This window comes from Dendropsophus ebraccatus, chromosome 10 (genome assembly GCF_027789765.1).
Source record: "Dendropsophus ebraccatus isolate aDenEbr1 chromosome 10, aDenEbr1.pat, whole genome shotgun sequence".
NCBI classification, from domain to species: Eukaryota; Metazoa; Chordata; class Amphibia; order Anura; family Hylidae; genus Dendropsophus; species Dendropsophus ebraccatus.
The window spans coordinates 92,557,111-92,579,524 of record NC_091463.1 but is presented as its reverse complement, the minus strand read 5'-3'; the positions used below and the strand labels follow the sequence as shown (position 1 = coordinate 92,579,524).

Here is a 22,414-nt window from a genome sequence, read left to right as displayed (position 1 = left end):
TGGATACAATGTAGCAGCAGATCTGTCCTGTATCTGGATACAATGTAGCAGATCTGTCCTGTATCTGGATACAATGTAGCAGATCTGTCCTGTATCTGGATACAATGCAGCAGATCTGTCCTGTATCTGGATACAATGTAGCAGATCTGTCCTGTATCTGGATACAATGTAGCAGATCTGTCCTGTATCTGGATACAATGTAGCAGATCTGTCCTGTATCTGAATACAATGTAGCAGATCTGTCCTGTATCTGGATACAATGTAGCAGCAGATCTGTCCTGTATCTGGATACAATGTAGCAGCAGATCTGTCCTGTATCTGGATACAATGTAGCAGCAGATCTGTCCTGTATCTGGATACAATGTAGCAGATCTGTCCTGTATCTGGATACAATGTAGCAGATCTGTCCTGTATCTGGATACAATGTAGCAGCAGATCTCTTCTCTATCTGGGGTTGGATACAATGTAGCTGTTGGGCAGCAGTCTGAATGGCAGGCAGGCAGGCAGGCAGTGTCAGCAAGGCATGAAGTAACATTGTAGCCACTAGGGTTGTGAGTGAATGAGACGCCTCCTGGAGAGATAGAGAGGAGGAGGAGGAGGAATGTGACAGTCAGGAGGCAGCAGAGAGCTGTGAATCCTGCATGAGGGGAGAGGCACCAGAGCCACATTCCTCCCTCCTCCTCCTCCTCTTCCTCCTCCTCTTCTCTCCTCCCCCCTTCTCCCCAGCTATTCACCATTTTACACTCCTCTTTTCCCAGCCTGGAACCTCGCTGCTGGATCCTGGGTGACCCACTAATAAAGAAGGAAGAAAGAAAGGGAGAGAGAGAGAGAGAGAGGGAGGGAGATCCCCTCATCCCCTTCCTGCAAAAAGTCGCAGGGTCTGCCGAGCCTGAGCAGCAGCTGCGACCAAGATCTGGGCGATCTGTGCAGGGATCTGAGGAGATCGGCTGAGCCCACCACAAGCTGGTTATATATAGCAGCCAGAGCCCCCCCAGGATCCACTGCCCACACTGGGACTTCAGGAGGAGGGGGGACTTGGAAAACAAGGAGAAGAAGGAGTTGGGTGAAGGAGAGGAGTGACTTCTACAAGGCTGAGAAACTGGAAGGGAGAAGAAAACAGATCAATACCTAGAAGAGAGATCCATTCCCAGCCAGTGAGAGGGAGATGGATGAACAAGGAAGGCTTCTCCAGAGCAGGGGGGTGGGCATGCCAGGGCACCCCATCCATGGGGGACCCCAAACCCTCACCCCCCACCCCATGCACGACCCCCCAGCAGACAATGGGGAGCCAAGGAAGCAGGACATTGGCGATATATTACAGCAGATCATGACTATCACTGACCAGAGCCTGGATGAGGCCCAAGCCAAGTGAGTGCCAGGAGGGGAGGGGGTGATGGGGGGGGGGAGGTGTGTGTACATAGGATCCAGGATTGTGTGCTCACCTATACAGGAGCCCACAATCTGCTGCTATTAACCCTATAAACCCATCACATCCTCCATCCCATAATCCCAGGCACAAGTCACTTAGCTTCACAATCAGCCCCCTATCTGGTTATCACATGACACAAAGGAGCCTTATTGCCCTTGTAAAGCTCTCATTGCATTTAGACACCTGATCCCAGGGCATTGTCACTGGCTGCTCCGCATTACTGCCCCTTTAAGCAGGTTTATTCGTCCTACAAACTTACTCAAGGCCTCTGTTTACCCTGTGAAAGTGTTAAAAGTTTTGCTAAGCATAGCCAAGAGGAGGAAGAAGAGGCCCCCAATCCCGTCATCAGAGGTCCACCATCACATCAGGAGCTCCCAGTCCCATCATCAGAGGCCCCCCAGTCCCATCATCAGAGGTCCACCATCACATCAGGAGCTCCCAGTCCCATCATCAGAGGCTCCCTGTCCCATCATTAGGGGGGCACCATCACATCAGGGGCTCCCAGTCCCATCATCAGAGGCTCCCTGTCCCATCATTAGGGGGGCACCATCACATCAGGAGCTCCCAGTCCCATCATCAGAGGCTCCCTGTCCCATCATCAGAGGTCCACCATCACATCAGGAGCTCCCAGTCCCATCATCAGAGGCTCCCTGTCCCATCATTAGGGGGGCACCATCACATCAGGAGCTCCCAGTCCCATCATCAGAGGCTCCCTGTCCCATCATTAGGGGGGCACCATCACATCAGGAGCTCCCAGTCCCATCATCAGAGGTCCACCATCACATCAGGAGCTCCCAGTCCCGTCATCAGAAGAACCCAGTCCCGTGATCAGAGGTCCACCATCACATCAGAGGCCCCCAGTCCCATCATCAGAGGCCACCAGTCCCATCATCAGAGGTCCACCATCACATCAGAGGCCCCCAGTCCCATCATCAGTGGCCCACCATCACATCAGAGGCCCCCAGTACCATCATCAGAGGCTCCCTGTCCCATCATTAGGGGGGCACCATCACATCAGGAGCTCCCAGTCCCATCATCAGAAGCCCCAGTCCGGTGATCAGAGGCCCACCATCACATCAGAGGCCCCCAGTCCCATCATCAGAAGCTCACCATCACATCAGGGGCCCCCAGTCCCATTATCAGAGGCCCACCATTACATCAGGAGCTCCCAGTCCCATTATCAGAGGCCCCCAGTCCCATCATCAGAGGTCCACCATGACATCAGGAGCTCCCAGTCCCATCATCAGGAGCTCCCAGTCCCATCATCAGAAGCTCCCAGTCCCATCATCAGGGGCTCCCAGTCCCATCATCAGAGGCCCACCATCACATCAGGGGCTCCCAGTCCCATCATCAGGGGGGCACCATCACATCAGGAGCTCCAAGTCCCATTACCAGAGGCCCACCATCACATCAGGGGCCCACAGTCCCATCATCAGAGGCCCACCATCACATCAGAGGCCCACCATCACATCAGAGGCCCACCATCACATCAGAGGCCCCCAGTCCCATCATCATATATATATATATATATATATATAGATGAATGTGGAACAATGTGCAGGTTTTCTGTCCATAGAGTCTCAGAACTATAGGAAAGGATTGCGTCCGGCCTCCTGGGGTTGTAACTTTATTTATTAGAACTTCATTTATCTTTTATGTTTACAAATAGTTTTATTCTATTGTAAATATTTTTATTTAGCTATTTATTTATTTATTTACTGGTGTTTTGCCTCTAGCAGATCTATCTGGCTCTACACTGGGTGAGGGCTACAGTACATGAGGCTCTACACTGGGTGAGGGCTACAGTACATGAGGCTCTACACTGGGTGAGGGCTACAGTACATGAGGCTCTACACTGGGTGAGGGCTACACTACATTAAGACACCTTTGCAGCATAGTCACAAAGTAAAAAAAAAAAAAAGGAAAAATGTAAAAAATTAAAGCGTCCCTGATAAATCTCACATACTGAGAATGTGACTATAAAGCACATGGCTGGTATAGTTGAGGATTTTTTTATTACTGTTCTAGGTTTGAACTATAATATTGATATTATTATTGATCAGTATTAATATAGTATACATTGGTTGTACTTACAGCTTAGAAAAATGTGCTCATTTAAAAAAAAAATCAAAAATAGTTCAATTAATTTTTATATTTTTTTTGTTATTATGAGGACACAGCGCGTGTGTTTTATCTTTTACTATCTATTTTTTTTTTTTACACCAAACTTTACCAGCTGTATTATAAAATTCCTGAATGTAGCCAAACTACAGATTTATAGTCAATCCAACAAAACGGTCTAAAAAAAATTGGTTCATCAGAAAGCGATTATCCAGAAAATTTGTGCATGAATAACTGAGGTCTATCCAGTTCTGGTGTGGTATTGCAGCTCTGTGTTATTGAAGTAAATGGTGTCATTTTGTAATACCACACATGACCTGAGAACAGGGGTGGCGTTGGATTGCTTATTCTGGATGACCCTTTTACCTGGGTACAGACCTCAGACTTGTTCACTCATCTATACAAGTTACTATACGGCATTGAGGGACTTTCTATCACTATTACAACCTGAGTCTGTGGTGTATAACAGTGCTGTGCCCAGTCCATAGACCTCTGTGTATCCCTTTAACAGCCGGTCCTAGTAAAACCTTAGCCGTAACCCGTATATAGCACTGGGTTTGGGCCCAGCGATGCGCCAGGTATTTGGTTGCATAATAATTGACATTTAATTCTCCCTATAAAAGGCCTCTGGATGACAAGGCTGCTAATCCCATAAAGCCGCGTTGTTGTAGGAGCCCGGACAGACCTCAGGTTCCCAGTCCTGGTGGAGCAGGGAGATTCATTTACCCTATAAACCTCTGAATTTGCGCTGATCCTCCTGACGCGTCTCCGGTTTTGCTATTTATAGCGGAATGTATGTCATATACTTTAATATCATTTATTGCCACCTCTTAGTGAGCACGCCGAGCACTATGAGTTTATGGGATCTACTGGGATGTGGGGATTTAGAGACTGTCTGTGCAATGTATGGGAAGGGGAATGGGGGACGTATGGTGCTGTGCGGTCTGGGTCTGGGCTATGGGGTCGGGGGCTATTCTGGAGGGACCCCCCCTTTGGTTCGTCCCATTGTTCATGAGCACAAGGCGAATCGGAACAAGTAGTATAAGGGAAGCAATAAGGTTTGCATCCTAGAGATGTATATAGACATCATGAACACCATATAATTCTAACATGTGTATTAGCGTGCACATGGATGTCTCTTAAAGGGGTTGTCCAGTTTCTCAAAATCTTTTTCCATACACTTTATTAGGGGTCATGATCCTCATCTCTCGGCCTACAAAGAGTGTCTCTCCCTCTGGAGGACTTGTCCTGTCCTGCATTATTACGCGGACATCCCACCGGTTTGATGGACACTGTGTAATACTTAATTTCCCCTGTGATGGCGCTGCAGGGGACACAAACTTTTATTAAAAGCCTGTGGCGGGTCACTGGGGATTCCAAAGGGAGGAAATTTTTGTGATTAGTTTTCTGTCAAGGGACCCGTCTATCATAGCGGAGAATCCCTTTAAGTGATCCAATAAACCTTAATTTTATCCCTACAAGTTTTAGGGGAAATGTTCTTAAAGTGGCACCAAATTTGAAAACCTTAAAACATTTACTAACTTGATGTACTGGAATAGCTGCTTTATAGGACAATATAAGGGGCAAATAGGCCATAATAGCAGCTCCCGTGGCCCTATGGGGGCAGCTGCGGTGTTAAAGGGGTAGTTCAGCAAAAAATGTTTTCTTTTAAATCCACTGTTTTCAGAAAGTACCAGTGATTTGTTTTGTAATTTATTCTATTAAAAAATCTCAAATCTTCCAGTACTAATCAGCTGCTGTATGTCCTGCAGGAAGTGGTGTATTCTTTCCAGTCTGGAGAGCAGGAGAGGTTTTCTATGGGGATTTGCTGCTGCTCTGAACAGTTCCTGACATGGACAGAGGTGGCAGCAGAGAGCACTGTGTCAGACTAGAAATAGTACACCACTTCCTGCAGGACATACAGCAGCTGATAAGTACTGGAAGACTAAAGATTTTTTAAATAGAAGTAAATTACAAATCTCTGGCACCAGTTGATTTGAAAGAAAAAAAAAATCACTGAACTTTATTGTATAGAATATATATAAAAAATAAATACATTTTCACCGTCATTCTGTTTGTGTTCACTATTTGACCACTAGGGGCACTGTTCCATTGTGGTCTATCAGGAAGCTCTCCGGCCACGTTATCTTATGCTAATTCATGCAAATTATACAGAAATGCACTTCTCTGCCTACAATCCCAGGCTCTCCCATATGCTAAAAGATTTAGGTGTTTGTAGGATAAGGGAGAACGTCCAACGTGACAGATTCTCCCTCAACGGCCGGGAACAATTCCAGTATCTATTGTGATAAGACATAAGAGTAATCGCAGCGGAGTTTATTGACTCCATAAAACTATCTTTATAAGTATAGTGTGATGCCCATTAAGGGCCTATTTATAGCAGGCCGGGGTGAGAAATCCCAGCCGTATAATATTACTACGGATAATTCTGCAGTGTCATTAATAGAAAGTTTCTGTACGGGGTTGGCATGGTGGTTGGCACGGCCGCTGGCAGGGAGTCCAGGGTTTAACACCATCGGCATGGACGTTGTAGGTAGTTCTTGTCATGTGTCTTGTAAGCTCCTTGTCCTAGAGCAGGGGTAGGGAACCTTGGCTCTCCAGCTGTTGCAAAACTACAACTCCCATCATGCCTGGACAGCTAAAGCTAAAGCTTTGGCTGTCCAGGCATGATGGGAGTTGTAGTTTTGCAACAGCTGGAGAGCCAAGGTTCCCTACCCCTGTCCCAGGGAATCACAGTCCATAGAGAAAAGCCAAGTGAATAACTAAGCATTTTATAGTAAGCATGGTATAGTATTGTAGCTGCAGAGGAGACTCAATATAGTGTGAGATTTCTAAAGACGTTCCTTGCAAGCCACCTCAGTGACCCAGAAGTTATTGTGGGTATTTGCCCTGTGGGTATAGCGCTAACTTTGCTTATAGTCCACATCTGGTATTGCAGTTTAGCACATATAGGGGGAGATTTATCAAACATGGTGTACAGTGAAACGGGCTCAGTTGCCCCTAGCAACCAATCAGATTCCACCTTTCATTCCTCACAGACTCTTTGGAAAATGAAAGGTGGAATCTGATTGGTTGCTAGGGGCAACTGAGCCTGTTTCACTGTACGCCATGTTTGATAAATCTCCCCCCTATATAATGTACAATGGAGGTGCCCATGCATCACTAACACCAGTCTTTCTTATATCCCTATATACATGCACACTGAGTTTGGCCGAGCTTGCAAGTGTTTTCAGCTGGAAGAGGAAGGAAAGTTGCTGCCAGACACCCCTGGTGCCCGATTACCTGTAGAGGGAATAATTAGTCATTGAAATGCAAGATACCCTGAAACCAGCAACAATATCACACTTGGGGGTCCAGAGTCTCCTGTCTGTATGCAGCCGAGGTCCCTACTATAAGCGACCTTTACTCCATTCCAATGGGAACCTCTGTACCCAGTTTTCAGGTTCACAGTGGGGTCCCAGCAGCTGGATCGAATCCCCTGTGGATAAAGGTTAAAGCTCAGACAGCCCCTTTAAAGGAGAAGTCCAGCCCCCCCCCCCCCCCCCCCCCACAAATCACCAATATACTCTTATTACAGGAAATGCTTATAAAGTGCTTTCTTCCCTGCACTTACTACTGCATCAAGGCTTCACTTCCTGGAAAACATGATGATATCACTTCCTGGATAACGTGGTAATGTCACTTCCTGGATAACGTGGTGATGTCACTTCCTGGATAACGTGGTGATGTCACTTCCTAGATAACGTGGTGATGTCACTTCCTGGATAACGTGGTGATTTCACGACTCGACTCCCAAAGCTGTGTGGGCTGTAGCTGCTGGAGAGAATGATGGCAGGGGGATGCTCAGTGTCCCTCCAGTGCCGTGTGTGCCTTGGTGTCCCCCTGCCATCATCCTCTCCAACAGCCCCAGCACAGCTCTGGGAGTCGGGTCGTGACATCACCATGTTATCCAGGAAGTGACATCACCATGTTATCCAGGAAGTGACATCACTATGTTATCCAGGAAGTGACATCACTATGTTATCCAGGAAGTGACATCACTATGTTATCCAGGAAGTGACATCACCACGTTATCCAGGAAGTGACATCGCCATGTTATCCAGGAAGTGAAGCCTTGATGCAGTAGTAAGTGCAGGGAAAAAAAGCACTTTATAAGCATTTCCATTAATAAGAGTATATTGGTGATATGTATAACTTTTGGGGGGGCAATACTTTACTTTAATAAAATTTTTTACTGGACTTCTCCTTTAAGTCTTAGGGCAGTTTTCTGCATTGTATTATAGACCACTATCTGCTCCTATAGAGCGTACATTTGTTTCACCATGTTGTTTTTTGTTGTAGTGCTATTTTATGGATCTGTAGTATTGTTAATGTGAGGTGGGAAGTAAATACGTAAGTAAGTGGGTGTGACTGTGTTGTATTACACATACCATCTAACATTGGAGGAAACGTTCTTCTATGCGCTGAGTGATCTCTATAAAACCAGAGAACACATTTCCATTGGCCTAAAACAATCACCGTAGACTTGATATGGAAGCTCCGACCACTACAGGGACTATAAAGTCAGTGGTCACCTATGGGTCGGACATCGCTTCCACATAAGATGTCCGTCTACGCTGAGCGCAGGAGATGGCTTTACTTTAATTTGCTTTAAATCCTGAGCCGCTCCATACAGGATTGATGTAATAGATCAAGAGTAGAATGAAAATGGGGATTATTGATCAGTACGAAATGGGATGAGCGCTCCGCACAGAGAAAACTGATGACAAGGCGGGATGGCGAAGCCGCCACCAATTCACTCAATGTAAAATCTCATGTGAGGGGGAAGGGGGGGAAGGATGGTGGCTCCGGCAGAATGAGGTTAGGGGATGATGTACAAAACGAGAGCTATAAATATACGAGGAGGGGGCCAACAGGTTCATGGGTGAAGAACTCAATAAGTAACCTCTTCCAGGGGACGCTGATGAGATCTCTGTTGCGGTTATCAGCTAGAAGACGCCGATCATACAGTTAGCCGATAAGATCGATAAATTTGTGTAGGGTCTCCCAGCTCGCTCCCTATGGCAGATGTAGGCTTACCGCAATCTGAAATGTATTGTCAACATAACGGTAGAGTTCTTTAGTGGCGTTACAAACAGGACGTCCATGAATATGTCTGGAGTTACAAACAGGACGTCCACAAATACTTCCACCCATCTCCATGATCACTGCCAGATCTCCGATAACTCCTCTTATAATGTTCTTTTAAACCAGACATTATGGAGAATTCACTGAAACTACTATAGTCTAATGGCGCGCTTACACAGAGATTGAAGCCAAAGCCAGAATTGCATTTGAAAAGAGTAAGGAATCCCAATCTTTACGTAACGACTCTGTTTTCTGTTTATAGTCTCTTCCTGGCTTTGGCTTCAAAAATCTGTCAGATAAATCTCTCTGTCTAAACAAACCATAGGGGGTCGCCATAAAGTACAGCACTGTCGGCCATTGGAAACATACGGCTGTTCCCGTTCCGATCCCTGGGACATGAGAAGTATCAGTCATTTTCTATCCATCTCCTTGAAGGATTATTTAGGTCAAGTCTGCAGATGAATGGGGGTGTCAGGGTATATCTAATGCTTATGGCCATTCAGAAGCCATTATAGTAAATTACTAGTCGCAGACTATGGTGGCGCTGTTATTACACTACATATAAACAATCAGTAAATTCTTGGATTATATACCATATAGCTGGCTATAGAGGGATCATGGCATGCTGGTGGCTTGATGAATAGGTCATGCCTAGTGCAGGGCCGGGGGTGGGGATACATGTCATGCTCTGCCCCTCACTACACATGGCCTATATTCTAAGCAGATCCTGCCCCGTCCCAAGACTCCTTCCAAGGACGTTGGCCTAATTATACGACGCTCCGAACACTGTCCTGACTATACCTTGTTTCCCATCTTGCTTATGGCAGCAGTTTTCAATCCTCAACATAGTCCTGAGTACCCGGAGAACCATTGTTCTATAGATACAGGGGGAATAATTAACTTTACAGCTGCTGGATACCTTTATTAGTCATGGAGGGGAGATGAATATGTGTTGTGTATCTATAGGATGGGGGTCCGATGCATAGAGCCGAGACCCTCAACTGGTGACACTCCAGCGATTGTAAACCTGTGGCCTTCTGCTGCCGGGATATGCTGGGGGGGGGGGGGGGGGGGGGACGGACAGCTGCAGAGTCACTGGCTTGTAGAGGTATAAAAGTAAATGGTACTTGAACAGACATCACATTCTGACTCAGCTGCTGCAGAACCTCATAATTTACCTCAGCTGCTGCAGAACCTTATAGTACACACGTCAGCTGCTGCGGAACCTTATAGTACACACCTCAGCTGCTGCAGAACCTTACAGTACACACCTCAGCTGCTGCAGAACCTTACAGTACACACCTCAGCTGCTGCAGAACCTTACAGTACACACCACAGCTGCTGCAGAACCTTACAGTACACACCTCAGCTGCTGCAGAACCTTACAGTACACACCTCAGCTGCTGCAGAACCTTACAGTATACACCTCAGCTGCTGCAGAACCTTACAGTACACACCTCACTTGCTGCAGAACCTTACAATGCACACCTCAGCCGCTGCAGAACCTTATAGTACACACCTCAGCTGCTGCAGAACCTTATAGTACACACCTCAGCTGCTGCAGAACCTTACAGTACACACCTCAGCTGCTGCAGAACCTTACAGTATACACCTCAGCTGCTGCAGAACCTTACAGTACACACCTCACTTGCTGCAGAACCTTACAATGCACACCTCAGCCGCTGCAGAACCTTATAGTACACACCTCAGCTGCTGCAGAACCTTATAGTACACACCTCAGCTGCTGCAGAACCTTATAGTACATACCTCAGCTGCTGCAGAACCTTATAGTACACACCTCAGCTGCTGCAGAACCTTACAGTACACACCTCAGCTGCTGCAAAACCTTACAGTACACCTCAGCTGCTGCAGAACCTTATAGTGCACACCTCAGCTGCAGGATCCTATAATACACACCTCAGCTGCTGCAAAACCTTATAGTGCGAACCTCAGCTGCGGCAGAACCTTATAGTACACACCTCAGCTGCTGCAGAACCTTACAGTACACACCTCAGCTGCTGCAGAACCTTATAGTGCACATCTCAGCTGCTGCAGAACCTTATAGTACACACCTCAGCTGCTGCAGAACCTTATAGTACACATCTCAGCTGCTGCAGAACCTTATAGTACACGCCTCAGCTGCTGCAGAACCTTATAGTGCACATCTCAGCTGCTGCAGAACCTTATAGTGCACATCTCAGCTGCTGCAGAACCCTATAATACACAACTCGGCTGCTGCAGAACCTTATATTACACACCTCAGCTGCTGCAGAACCTTATAATGCACTTCCTAATATAATAAAAACCTGAGAGTTTACTGTATTAGTTCTCCAGGGCCTTCTCTCCCTGCTCTGCAAGCAGTCACTCATATGCCAGAGCACTGAAGGAGAGAGAGTGGCCTCTTGTGGCCGAGGGCACAATGTTGTCTGCAGCCACAAGAGCGATTGGAAGGGCGGGGAGCCAATGGCTCCTCGCACTTACATCACAGCACCACATTTAACTGCAACAAGGTGTTGCAAATCATGACGGCTCAGGGGGCCCAGTGTATCGCTGGAGTCACACCCCTGCCATTGCTGGCACCATCCCAGCTGTATGTGTGGTTCCAGCCATCTTGTGTTCTCAGTAATGTCACATTCACACTCCGCAGATCCATTGCAATAATTTCCTGTATCTGAATGTTACTTGTTGTTTGCAAACTCCACTCAGTCTTCTACCGCGTTGACCATTTTCATCTTTGTGTCCCGTACAGGAAACACGCATTAAACTGCCACCGGATGAAGCCGGCGCTCTTCAGTGTACTATGCGAGATAAAGGAGAAGACAGGTGAGAGGCAGAACACCCCTCCAGCATCTGTGTCCTTGTATATGATGAATTATGCCGCCCATACCCATCAGATGCTCAATAAGGGGATCGAGTAGTTGGGAAAGAGTTGAGAGTCTCCACTATACACATTAGATAGGTGACAAATCTAAAGTATATGGGGGCCTATACCCTCCTTTCTTTCTTTCTTTCTTTCTTTCTTTCTTTCTTTCTTTCTTTCTTTCTTTCTTTATAACATATGGACGCTCAGCTGAATTGATAGTGCATGTATATTGGGACTGAAAGGAAAATAAGTTAGAGTGTCACTTGTTTAATTTCTTTTTGCAGAAATCAATAGTACAGACGATTTTAAGAAACTTTGTAATTCGGTTTATTAGCCGGAAAAATGCATTTTTATCTTGAAAAAGCAGTTTGAAGCTCTCCCCTCTGTCTTCATGGTTTCCTATGGAGATAGGAGGGGTGGAGGGAGATGAGGCACCAAAACAGGACAACAAAGAGTTAATTTACAGCTACATCACCGGGCTATCTCCTCTGAAGTCAGCACTGACCTCTCTGACCTCTGAATACTGGCTTTCACTCAGGTCCCACTTTGTAATCCTTTGTTCTCTGCTCTCTGCTGGCGACTAATCTCCCCCCTCCCCTCTCCATAGATTAGACAGGGTTCGACTGATGTAAAGGTGTCGAGATTTCCTGACAATGAGCAGTAAATGACAGATAGGAGGGAGGAAGGGACCTAGGGAAAGTCTTTTTGAATGCAGATAATGGCATATTTGCCTACTAAACCCGATTACAAAGTTTGCATGTACTATTGATTTCTGCAAAAAAAAACAAAAAAAACTGTGACACTTTAAATTAGCTTTAAAGGGGTAGTTCAGCAAAAAATTTACTTTTACTTAAAAAAATATCAAGTCTTCCAGTGCTCATCAGCTGCTGTATGTCCTGCAGGAAGTGGTGTATTCTTTCCAGTCTGACACAGAGCTCTCTGCTGCCACCTCTGTCCATGTCAGGAACTGTCCAGAAAAGTAGCTAATCCCTATAGAAGACTTCTCCTGCTCTCCAGACTAGCAACAATACACCACTTCCTGCATGACGTACAGCAGCTGATAAGTACTGGAAGACTTGAGTTTTTTTTTTATAGAAGTAAATTACAAATCTCTGGCACCAGTTGATAGGAAATAATTTATTTTTGCTGAACTGCCCCTTTAAAGCGGTCATAAAGCACGTGTGTTATACCTGCGGGCCTTCAGCTGCTGCAAAACTACACTATGCTTGGACAGCTTTGGTTGTCCAGACATAATGGGAATTGTAGTTCTGCAGGATTGACAGCGGCATTATGGAGCACTCAGACCATTCTTGTTTAAAGGGGTTATCCAGCGCCACTTCCCCCTCTCTTGACTGCAGATTGGGTGGGGTTTCAAACTCAGTTCCATTGAAGTAAATGGAGCTTAATTGCAAACCACACCTGACCTGGAGACTAGAGAGGGGGAGAAGTGGCCATGTTTTTATAGTGCTGGATAACACCTTTAAATAAGCTTCTGGAAATGCTGAGTAGCCATTGTGGTCAAGAGATGTGTGGATCATATACTATGCTGAAGACGTCTCCACTGGTCCTGAAGGCCTTGATCCCACACATGGTGCTCCAGCCTACAGCTACATTACCTAATGTATTGATAGGGTGGTATTATATGGCACTGCAGGGGGGCATTAATGGGTCCCACATAGGGCACCAAGCAATCTAAGCTTCCCAAAACCCCTGAATGGCGGGTCTTCTTCTTGGTGTTAGGGCTATAGAACCCAGACAGACCCATCCATGATATGATGATCTCCTAGATCAGAGCTTGTTAAGGAAGCCTATTACTATGACGACCATTGTACGTCATGTACATGTGGACGTTACTTCCATACATTGCCTACTACATGAAAAGTTTTGTATCCACCTTAAAAGATGTGATCAGATGATGAAAGAGTCTTTGGACGTTCGTCTGCTGATCGCTGGGTGTATATTGGTCAGTAATGGCCGCCATATCACCAGAGATATGCTCCACCTGCTTATATCCAGACAGAGGATCCTTGCATGTATATCAGCTTTAGAGATTTATCAAACATGGCGTAAAGTGAAACTGGCTCAGTCGCCCCTAGCAACCTATTAGATTCCACCTTTCATTTTCCAAAGAGTCTGTGAGGAATGAAAAGTGGAATCTGATTGGTTGCTAGGGGCAACTGAGCCAGTTTCATTTTACACCATGTTTGATAAATCTCCATGAATGTCGCCATCTTCCGCATCAGAAGGATTTGCCCTTTAAACCCACCGGTGATGGTCGCCTCTTCAAGGCCTGAGCGGCCCCCTCCACTGATCATTAGCCTGGTATTTGCATGCGCTCGGCAGGGGGTCCTTTTCTTTTCCTTCATGCTCTAAAGACAGACTACGTGAGGCGCTGCTCTCTGCCCTCTCCTGCTGGCTACTATGGCAACCAAGGTGACAGTCCTGCCCCCGTCATGTAGCCCATGTAGTAGTCTGCACTACAGAAGGACCAGACCCTAACTCAGGGTATATTCACACAGTGCGGATGCTGTGCTGTGTGAATATAGTATATGCTATGTGAACATACCGTGCACAGTCCAAGATCACAGGGTCTCATCCATTCAATGAGGCAAATTCCCTGACAAAACATGGCTACCTGCGTATAGGCCCGAACTCTGTTCAAAAGGGTCCGTACGGTGTCTCTTTTCTGTATGAGGAGAACATTATTCCAATCCCTCGTGGGCAGGGCCCTCTCTCCCTACGTAATCCCTCGTGGGCAGGGCCCTCTCTCCCTATGTAACCCCTCACAGGCAGGGCCCTCTCTCCCTATGTAAACCCTGGTGCACAGGTTCCCCTCTCCCTATGTAATCCCTCGCAGGCAGGGCCCTCTCTCCCTAGGTAAACACTGGTGGACAGGTTCCCCTCTCTCTATGCAATCCCTCGTGGGCAGGGCCCTCTCTCCCTATGTAAGCCCTCACAGGCAGGGCCCTCTCTCCCCACGTAATCCCTCGTGGGCAGGGCCCTCTCTCCCTATGTAAGCCCTCGCGGGCAGGGCCCTCTCTCCCTATGTAAGCCCTCGCGGGCAGGGCCCTCTCTCCCTATGTAAACCCTGGTGGACAGGTTCCCCTCTCCCTATGTAATCCCTCGCAGGCAGGGCCCTCTCTCCCTATGTAATCCCTTGTGGGCAGGGCCCTCTCTCCCTATGTAAGTGCTCGCAGGCAGGGCCCTCTCTCCCTATGTATTCCCTCGTGGGCAGGACCCTCTCTCCCTATGTAAGCCCTCGCAGGCAGAGCCCTCTCTCCCTATGTAATCCCTTGCGGGCAGGGCCCTCTCTCCCTATGTAAGTCCTCGCAGGCAGGGCCCTCTCTCCTTATGTAATCCCTCGTGGGCAGGACCCTCTCTCCATATGTAAGCCCTCGCGGGCAGGGCCCTCTCTCCCTATGTAATCCCTGATGGGCAGGGCCCTCTCTCCCTATGTAATCCCTTGTGAGCAGGGCCCTCTCTCCCTATGTAATCCCTTGTGAGCAGGGCCCTCTCTCCTTATGTAATCCCTTGTGGGCAGGGCCCTCTCTCCCTATGTAATCCCTTGTGGGCAGGGCCCTCTCTCCCTATGCAAGTCCTTGTGGGCAGGGCCCTCTCTCCCTATGTAAGCTTTTGCAGGCAGGGCCCTCTTTCACTGTGTTAGCCCTCGCAGGCAGGGCCCTCTCTCCATATGTAAGCCCTCGCAGGCAGAGCCCTCTTTCACTGTGTTAGCCCTCGCAGGCAGGGCCCTCTCTCCATATGTAATCCTTTGCAGGCAGGGCCCTCTCTCCATATGTAAGCCCTCGCGGGCAGGGCCCTCTCTCCATATGTAAGCCCTCCCGGGCAGGGCCCTCTTTCACTGTGTTAGCCCTCACGGGCAGGGTCCTCTTTCCATATGTAAGCCCTCGCAGGCAGGGTACTCTCTCCCTATGAAAGCCCTCCCGGGCAGGGCCCTCTCTCCCTATGTAATCCCTTGTGGACAGGGCCCTCTCTCCCTATGTAAGCCCTTGTGGGCAGGGCCCTCTCTCCCTATGTGCCAGTCTGTGGTACTGCAGCTCACTTCCATTGAGATACTACCACATATAACCTGAGGACTGAGGTGCTGGTGTTTTCTTATCCAGGATAACCCCTAATATCTAATAATTGTTGGTCTGCCGCCCTTGGTGTCCCTTCTAAATATGCACATTCAGCTCAGGCGAGCTGTATATTTCAGTATAGAGATGCTTCTTATCTGTCTTTTCCCAGCATGCCCTGCTGGAGTCTATTGATACCAATACAATGGTTGTGGCCTAATCTATCTGCCTATTGTGTGTACACACATATATCATTTTTTTCCCCCGCTCAGCGTGTTGCCCTCTGCTCCGCACATGTTGGGTCCAGGACTGTTTACATATGTACAGGAGGCCTCTGATGGTGAACAGGGGGTCGGCCTATCATTTGTATAACAATGGAGGATCATGGACTCCAGATCTCCCCTCCTCCTCCTCTTCTCCTATTTAATGACAGTCCTCCCCCCCACCGTGAGGTTGGTAATGGAGTGGAGGAGGGCAAGCACAGATCAAATGTCTGACGGTGCACACACATCGAATCCTGTGCGGCCTCCATTTCCATCTCCTCGGCTGCCTCCTCTGCCGCTCTCTTGTCCCTCGCCACCATTGTCTGTGCTTCTCGCTATCATGTATAGTTCTGTAGTATATACTGTAGTATATATTATATATATTAAATTATACCATTTTTGCAACAAGAACTTTATTTCAGAATTTGGGATACTGTAGCACAGTGTTTCCCAATCTGTGGTCCTTCACAACTCCAAAGGCTGCCGGGGCATGATGGGAGTTGTAGTTTTGCAACAGCCAAAGATTTGGGGACACTGCTGAAGTGTGACCTGGCAAATCGCATACACACACACACACACACACACACACACATATATATATATATATATATATATATATATATATATATATATATATATATTTATACTCTGCATAGCACCCCTATTTGTAAACCTAGTAATATACACAGGCTGCTCCCATTTTTCATAGACCATGTTGTATACTATGGTATGTATATAGTCTCTCACCTTTATATCCAGTTACCCTAGATTGATATTATATAATTGCTAGTTAAAGGGGTTCCCCGCTTTCTACAACCCCTATTTATTAGAAGGCCCGGGGCCCTATAATACAGGTAGATTATTGGCCTGTTGTAAGAGACACAGTGATCAAACGTTCATTAATTGATTGCTGATCACGTTATTTTGGCGTGTTTAAAAAAAAAAATCCTCATTCGTCGGCCGCACGTCTCCTCGTGTAATAGAGAATGTGTGGCTAACATGATGGAGGTGAAAGACCACACAAGATCCAGCAGTCACCCATACAGACTTTATCACACAATAGTGGAGCTGTGGGATAGGTTCCTTAAACTAACACAATCTACTTAATCGGAACTTACATCGGGCAGCGTTCTACTCATGTAATACTGCCCTAAGCATATCGTGTTATTGAGTGTTAGGCTTCCCTGCAGCGCCACCACAGGGGAAATGAAGCATTACACAGTCCTCCCCAGTGTGTGTAATGAAGGACAAGACAGGTCCTCCAGAGTGGGAGACACTCTTTGTAACCTCTCAAAGATGAGGACGCCCTTCTATAAACTGAATCATCACCTAGGCCATGGTAACATGATGTAAAACAGAATATTTGAGGCTCATTTTGCTTATAAATTGGGCATTTTTGAGCCTTAAAATCCATGGGGGGAGATTTATTTAACATGGTGTAAAGTGAAACTGGCTCAGTTGCCCCTAGCAACCAATCAGATTCCACCTTTCATTTTCCAAAGAGTCTGTAAGGAATGAAAGGTGGAATCTGATTGGTTGCTAGGGGCAACTGAGTCAGTTTCACTTTACACCATGTTTGATAAATCTCCCCCATGATGTTTACACAGCCCGATAATGTATATAAAATTGGGTCTCTAAACTGAACATCCCCTTTAAGTAAGCACAGAGCTTCTGCTTTGCTTATTTAGTGCAGTCCTGATGGTATTCCCTCTGATTTCTGCTCTGAGCTATGACCGACTGCTGTGACCATCATACAGCACACGCACTAATTTGCAGTCATCATTCGATATGATGAACGCGATACCTAGTTGACTTTTATCTGCTCTGTAGTGTCGTCTTATACTATTTCCTATGCCCAGAACCATCTATTATGCAAAGCCCTAGGTTCGGAGTTCCACCCATTGGGCCTCCGCCATCTTCCTTCTGGCGGAGCCTTATCTGCCAACATAGAAAGAGCAGCATAAACACAGTACATGGGTCACCCGTGAGATATACTCCAGGCTGCTTCTTGGCCACAAATTTGGTGACCTCCCATGGCCACGAAGAACATGAAGCAGATCTAGAGCTAGTGACATCATCACATTGGGTGCGGTGATGTCACTGACTGTGAAGGCCTCATTCATCTCCAGGGTGGTTCCCTTCATCTGTGGTGTCCTCAGTCGTTCCCCGTGTGTCCTGGTGAGAAGAGGTGAAATATTTCCGGCTTGTGACTGTAGTGTGAGGTGATGGGGACGGGGAGCCCTCACTACGATCTGCTAGAATAGAACTTGGCAGGCAGCAGACGCCGCTGTTACGATGGGCGGAAACACAATTAGTTTCTCGGTTGATAGGACAATAATCCGAGCGGTTCTTGGAATAATTTCTGGTGTATCTGTGTAATGAGCAATTACAAACAAGGGTTTCTGGGCAACAAAAATCTGATGAATTGGTAAAAAGGAAAGAAATTGCAGGCGGCAGAATAATGTATGGTGAAATTCAGGACATAGGCTGCCAGGCTTATACCGGCGCTATAATGTAACTGGTGCAAAGCTCCAACTCTATACTGTGACATGTATAACCAGTGCGGAGCTCCAACTCTATACTGTGACGTGTATAACCAGTGCGGAGCTCCAACTCTATACTCTGACATGTATAACCGGTGCGGAGCTCCAACTCTATACTGTGACATGTATAACCGGTGCGGAGCTCCAACTCTATACTGTGACATGTATAACCCCTGCGGAGCTCCAACTCTATACTGTGACATGTATAACCCCTGCGGAGCTCCAACTCTATACTGTGACATGTATAACCGGTGCGGAGCTCCAACTCTATACTGTGACATGTATAACCGCTGCGGAGCTCCAACTCTATACTGTGACATGTATAACCGGTGCGGAGCTCCAACTCTATACTGTGACATGTATAACCGGTGCGGAGCTCTACTCTATACTGTGACATGTATAACCGCTGCGGAGCTCCAACTCTATACTGTGACATGTATAACCGCTGCAGAGCTCCAACTCTATACTGTGACATGTATAACCGGTGCGGAGCTCCAACTCTATACTGTGACATGTATAACCGGTGCGGAGCTCCAACTCTATACTGTGACATGTATAACCGGTGCGGAGCTCCAACTCTATACTGTGACATGTATAACCGGTGCGGAGCTCCAACTCTATACTGTGACATGTATAACCGGTGCGGAGCTCCAACTCTATACTGTGACATGTATAACCGGTGCGGAGCTCCAACTCTATACTGTGACATGTATAACCAGTGCGGAGCTCCAACTCTATACTGTGACATGTATAACCGGTGCGGAGCTCCAACTCTATACTGTGACATGTATAACCCCTGCGGAGCTCCAACTCTATACTGTGATATGTATAACCCCTGCGGAGCTCCAACTCTATACTGTGATATGTATAACCCCTGCGGAGCTCCAACTCTATACTGTGACATGTATAACCCCTGCGGAGCTCCAACTCTATACTGTGAGATGTATAACCGCTGCGGAGCTCCAACTCTATACTGTGACATGTATAACCGCTGCTGAGCTCCAACTCTATACTGTGACATGTATAACCGGTGCGGAGCTCCAACTCTATACTGTGACATGTATAACCGGTGCGGAGCTCCAACTCTATACTGTGACATGTATAACCCCTGCGGAGCTCCAACTCTATACTGTGACATGTATACCGCTGCTGAGCTCCAACTCTATACTGTGACATGTATAACCGCTGCTGAGCTCCAACTCTATACTGTGACATGTATAACCGGTGCGGAGCTCCAACTCTATACTGTGACATGTATAACCGGTGCGGAGCTCCAACTCTATACTGTGACATGTATAACCGGTGCGGAGCTCCAACTCTATACTGTGACATGTATAACCGCTGCGGAGCTCCAACTCTATACTGTGACATGTATAACCGGTGCGGAGCTCCAACTCTATACTGTGAGATGTATAACCGGTGCGGAGCTCCAACTCTATACTGTGACATGTATAACCGGTGCGGAGCTCCAACTCTATTTTTCAGCTTGTAAACAGATAAGATTTCTGCCGAGGATCGGATCCTTGCCTTCTTACCTATTGATAGATAAGCAGCATATCTGGTGCTGCTTATTGTTGAGGATACACTGGACCATATGGATAGTATGCCACCTAATGCTACGTTTACACGGAACGATAATTTGCCCGATCGTACAATTAACGATGTCGGAGTAACGATTTTTTTTTTATAACGATCAGCGTTTAAACGGTACAATATATTGCACGGAAATTCGCTTTGCGATTGCTTGTTGAAAGATCAAAATGAACGATTTCTCGCTCGTCGTTTGATTGTTCGCTGCGTTTACACGTACGATTATTGTTCCAATTCGATCATTATCGTTCGAATTCGCACGAGAATCTTTCCGTGTAAACACAGCATTAGGCCCTGTAATGTGAGCTGCTCGTGGATCTGCTGAGGGCTATGGGCGGCTGTAGTGTTCATGCATCAGCCAGCGGACTATTTACTTATGATAATAATTTCCTATTTACACGCGGGGAGCAGCCAGCAATAACACAAGTTCTTTTCCGCTAGACATATGAGACGGAGGAAGATCCTACAGCTTTTGGTGACTTTTTTTATTTATTTTTTTTCTTTCCTGCCCAGCGGCAATGAGGATTAGGTTGGTTCAAACTATTGCAGCATAGTTCACGCTCCACACAATTCCATAGAAACTCAGGGGCCACCATTGCTGGGAGTAGCACCAGTGCACTGGTTCCTCCACTTGGGACCTTATTGGGCTATGGGAGCCGCCTCCACCTTGGAAAACTGGCCACCCACCTTTTCTGCCCGTTTCTTCTTCTTCTTGGTTGGTAACCTATTGGCTGTTATCTGGTTGTGATTTTACAATATGTGATCTGATAGTTGGGACAGGCAGTCGGCCATCGCAAATGATCATTTTCAAGGATTAATTGGTCATTTTGGTTAACCTTTATGTAGTGTGTACTGGCAGCTGTAGATGTGTAGGGGGCAATTGTGCCATAGAGCCATTTTGCCAAAAGCTCTCCGAGGGCTCTGTTACATGGCCTGACACTTGCTGTAAACCAGAACTGATCTTGTAGATTGACGATATAACTACTTTGTAAGGATATAAAGACTTTGTAAGGGTCCTATTACACAGAATGGTTTAGTAAAGGATCGACGATCTGCTAGATCGGCGCTCGTTTACTGGACCTATTAGATGGCCTGATAATCGGGCAGTAAGGGCTGCATGGACATTGTTAGCAATGTCCATGCATCCCTTGCCCAAACACCTGATACCTTACCTCTCCCCGCTCCCGGTCTTCTCTCCTGTGTTCCGCAACTTCCCAGTCCGTGATTGGCTGAGCGGGACTGTCAGCAGACGCTGCAGCCGACAGTTTGGGCAATCCTAACCTAAATAAACCATCAGCCAATGATGCTTTTCTCCCTGCTCGTTCTAGTCCCCGACCCATAGACAATAAATAAATTCTTACATAGCGTGACTGGACACAGGATGACAGAGTAATGATATAAATTAATACAAATGGCCCCTCACCATGGATTAATTATGTGGCTGATAACAGAGAGCAATAGACAGCGCAACAAACGGAGAGCGGTTAGAAAACCAAGCCTAAAGTCTTATCTCATTCGGTAAAATAAAGATGCCATCTACTGCCACTTCCTAAACCGTCGGAGTAATTAAAAGCTTTAGCGTCTCACTGAGAGGCCGGAGGGCTTGGTGAAATGAGCAGACGTATACAATGGGCATTACCTGGCGTGCCAGTCTGTGCTGTGTGTGATATCTGCCGGCACAGCTGTGCCCCCGCCGTGTGTGCGAGTGCTCCGGATAATATCCGTGTCACACCGCTGCCCAGCCTCCCCATTAATATCTCGGTGTTAATTACATAATTGTGACAGGGTGTGAGGGGGGGCGCTGTAATTATCTGTTATGAATCGCCTTCATCTGGGAGAGTAAACAAGGAGGCTCGTTAATCAGGTCTCGTTAAGCGCTGGACAGCCCCCTGCACACAGCAGCACAACCTCAGCCGTGTGACCGATCCTGGCCCGCGCAGCCTGCAGGGGACGTCCGCATCCACCGCTGCTACACACCTTCTCCTTAGGCCCCGTTCACATTACGTTTTATGCTACATTAAATAAATACGTTTATCGACTACAAGTGAGTAACGTATATGAATATTAGCTGTGTTTCTCTTTACTTTGTAAGATATGAAATTAAAAAAGCTTACAGGTGTATTGTAGCACGAAAACATGGCGTGAACCTTAGGGCCCTGTCACACTGAACGATATCGGGTCGATTATTGCTCCGTTTAAGGCTGGGTTCACACTACATTTTTGCAATCCTTTTTTTTTTTATCCGTTTTCTGCAAAAAACGAATAAAAAACTGAGAAAAAACGGCTGCATCTGTGTGCATACATTTTTCCATTGAATTCCATTATAAAAAAAAGGATCCTTTTTTTTAACGGACAATAAAATGAGGTAGACTACGCTTTTGTGT

General features: G+C 46.9%; 1 protein-coding gene across 2 annotated transcripts in view; it reads left to right on the top strand.

The window, feature by feature from the left end:
* The first annotated feature begins 717 nt into the window (after window positions 1-717).
* Window positions 718-22,414, top strand: part of PBX2 (PBX homeobox 2) — a 32,466-nt gene continuing 10,769 nt past the window's right edge. For both annotated transcript variants that reach the window (XM_069944264.1, XM_069944265.1), the window contains exons 1-2: window positions 718-1,368; window positions 11,448-11,521. In XM_069944264.1, the coding sequence (XP_069800365.1) occupies window positions 1,166-1,368; window positions 11,448-11,521 (277 nt within the window). In that variant the 5' untranslated portion in view covers window positions 718-1,165. The remainder of the gene's footprint in view (window positions 1,369-11,447; window positions 11,522-22,414) is intronic.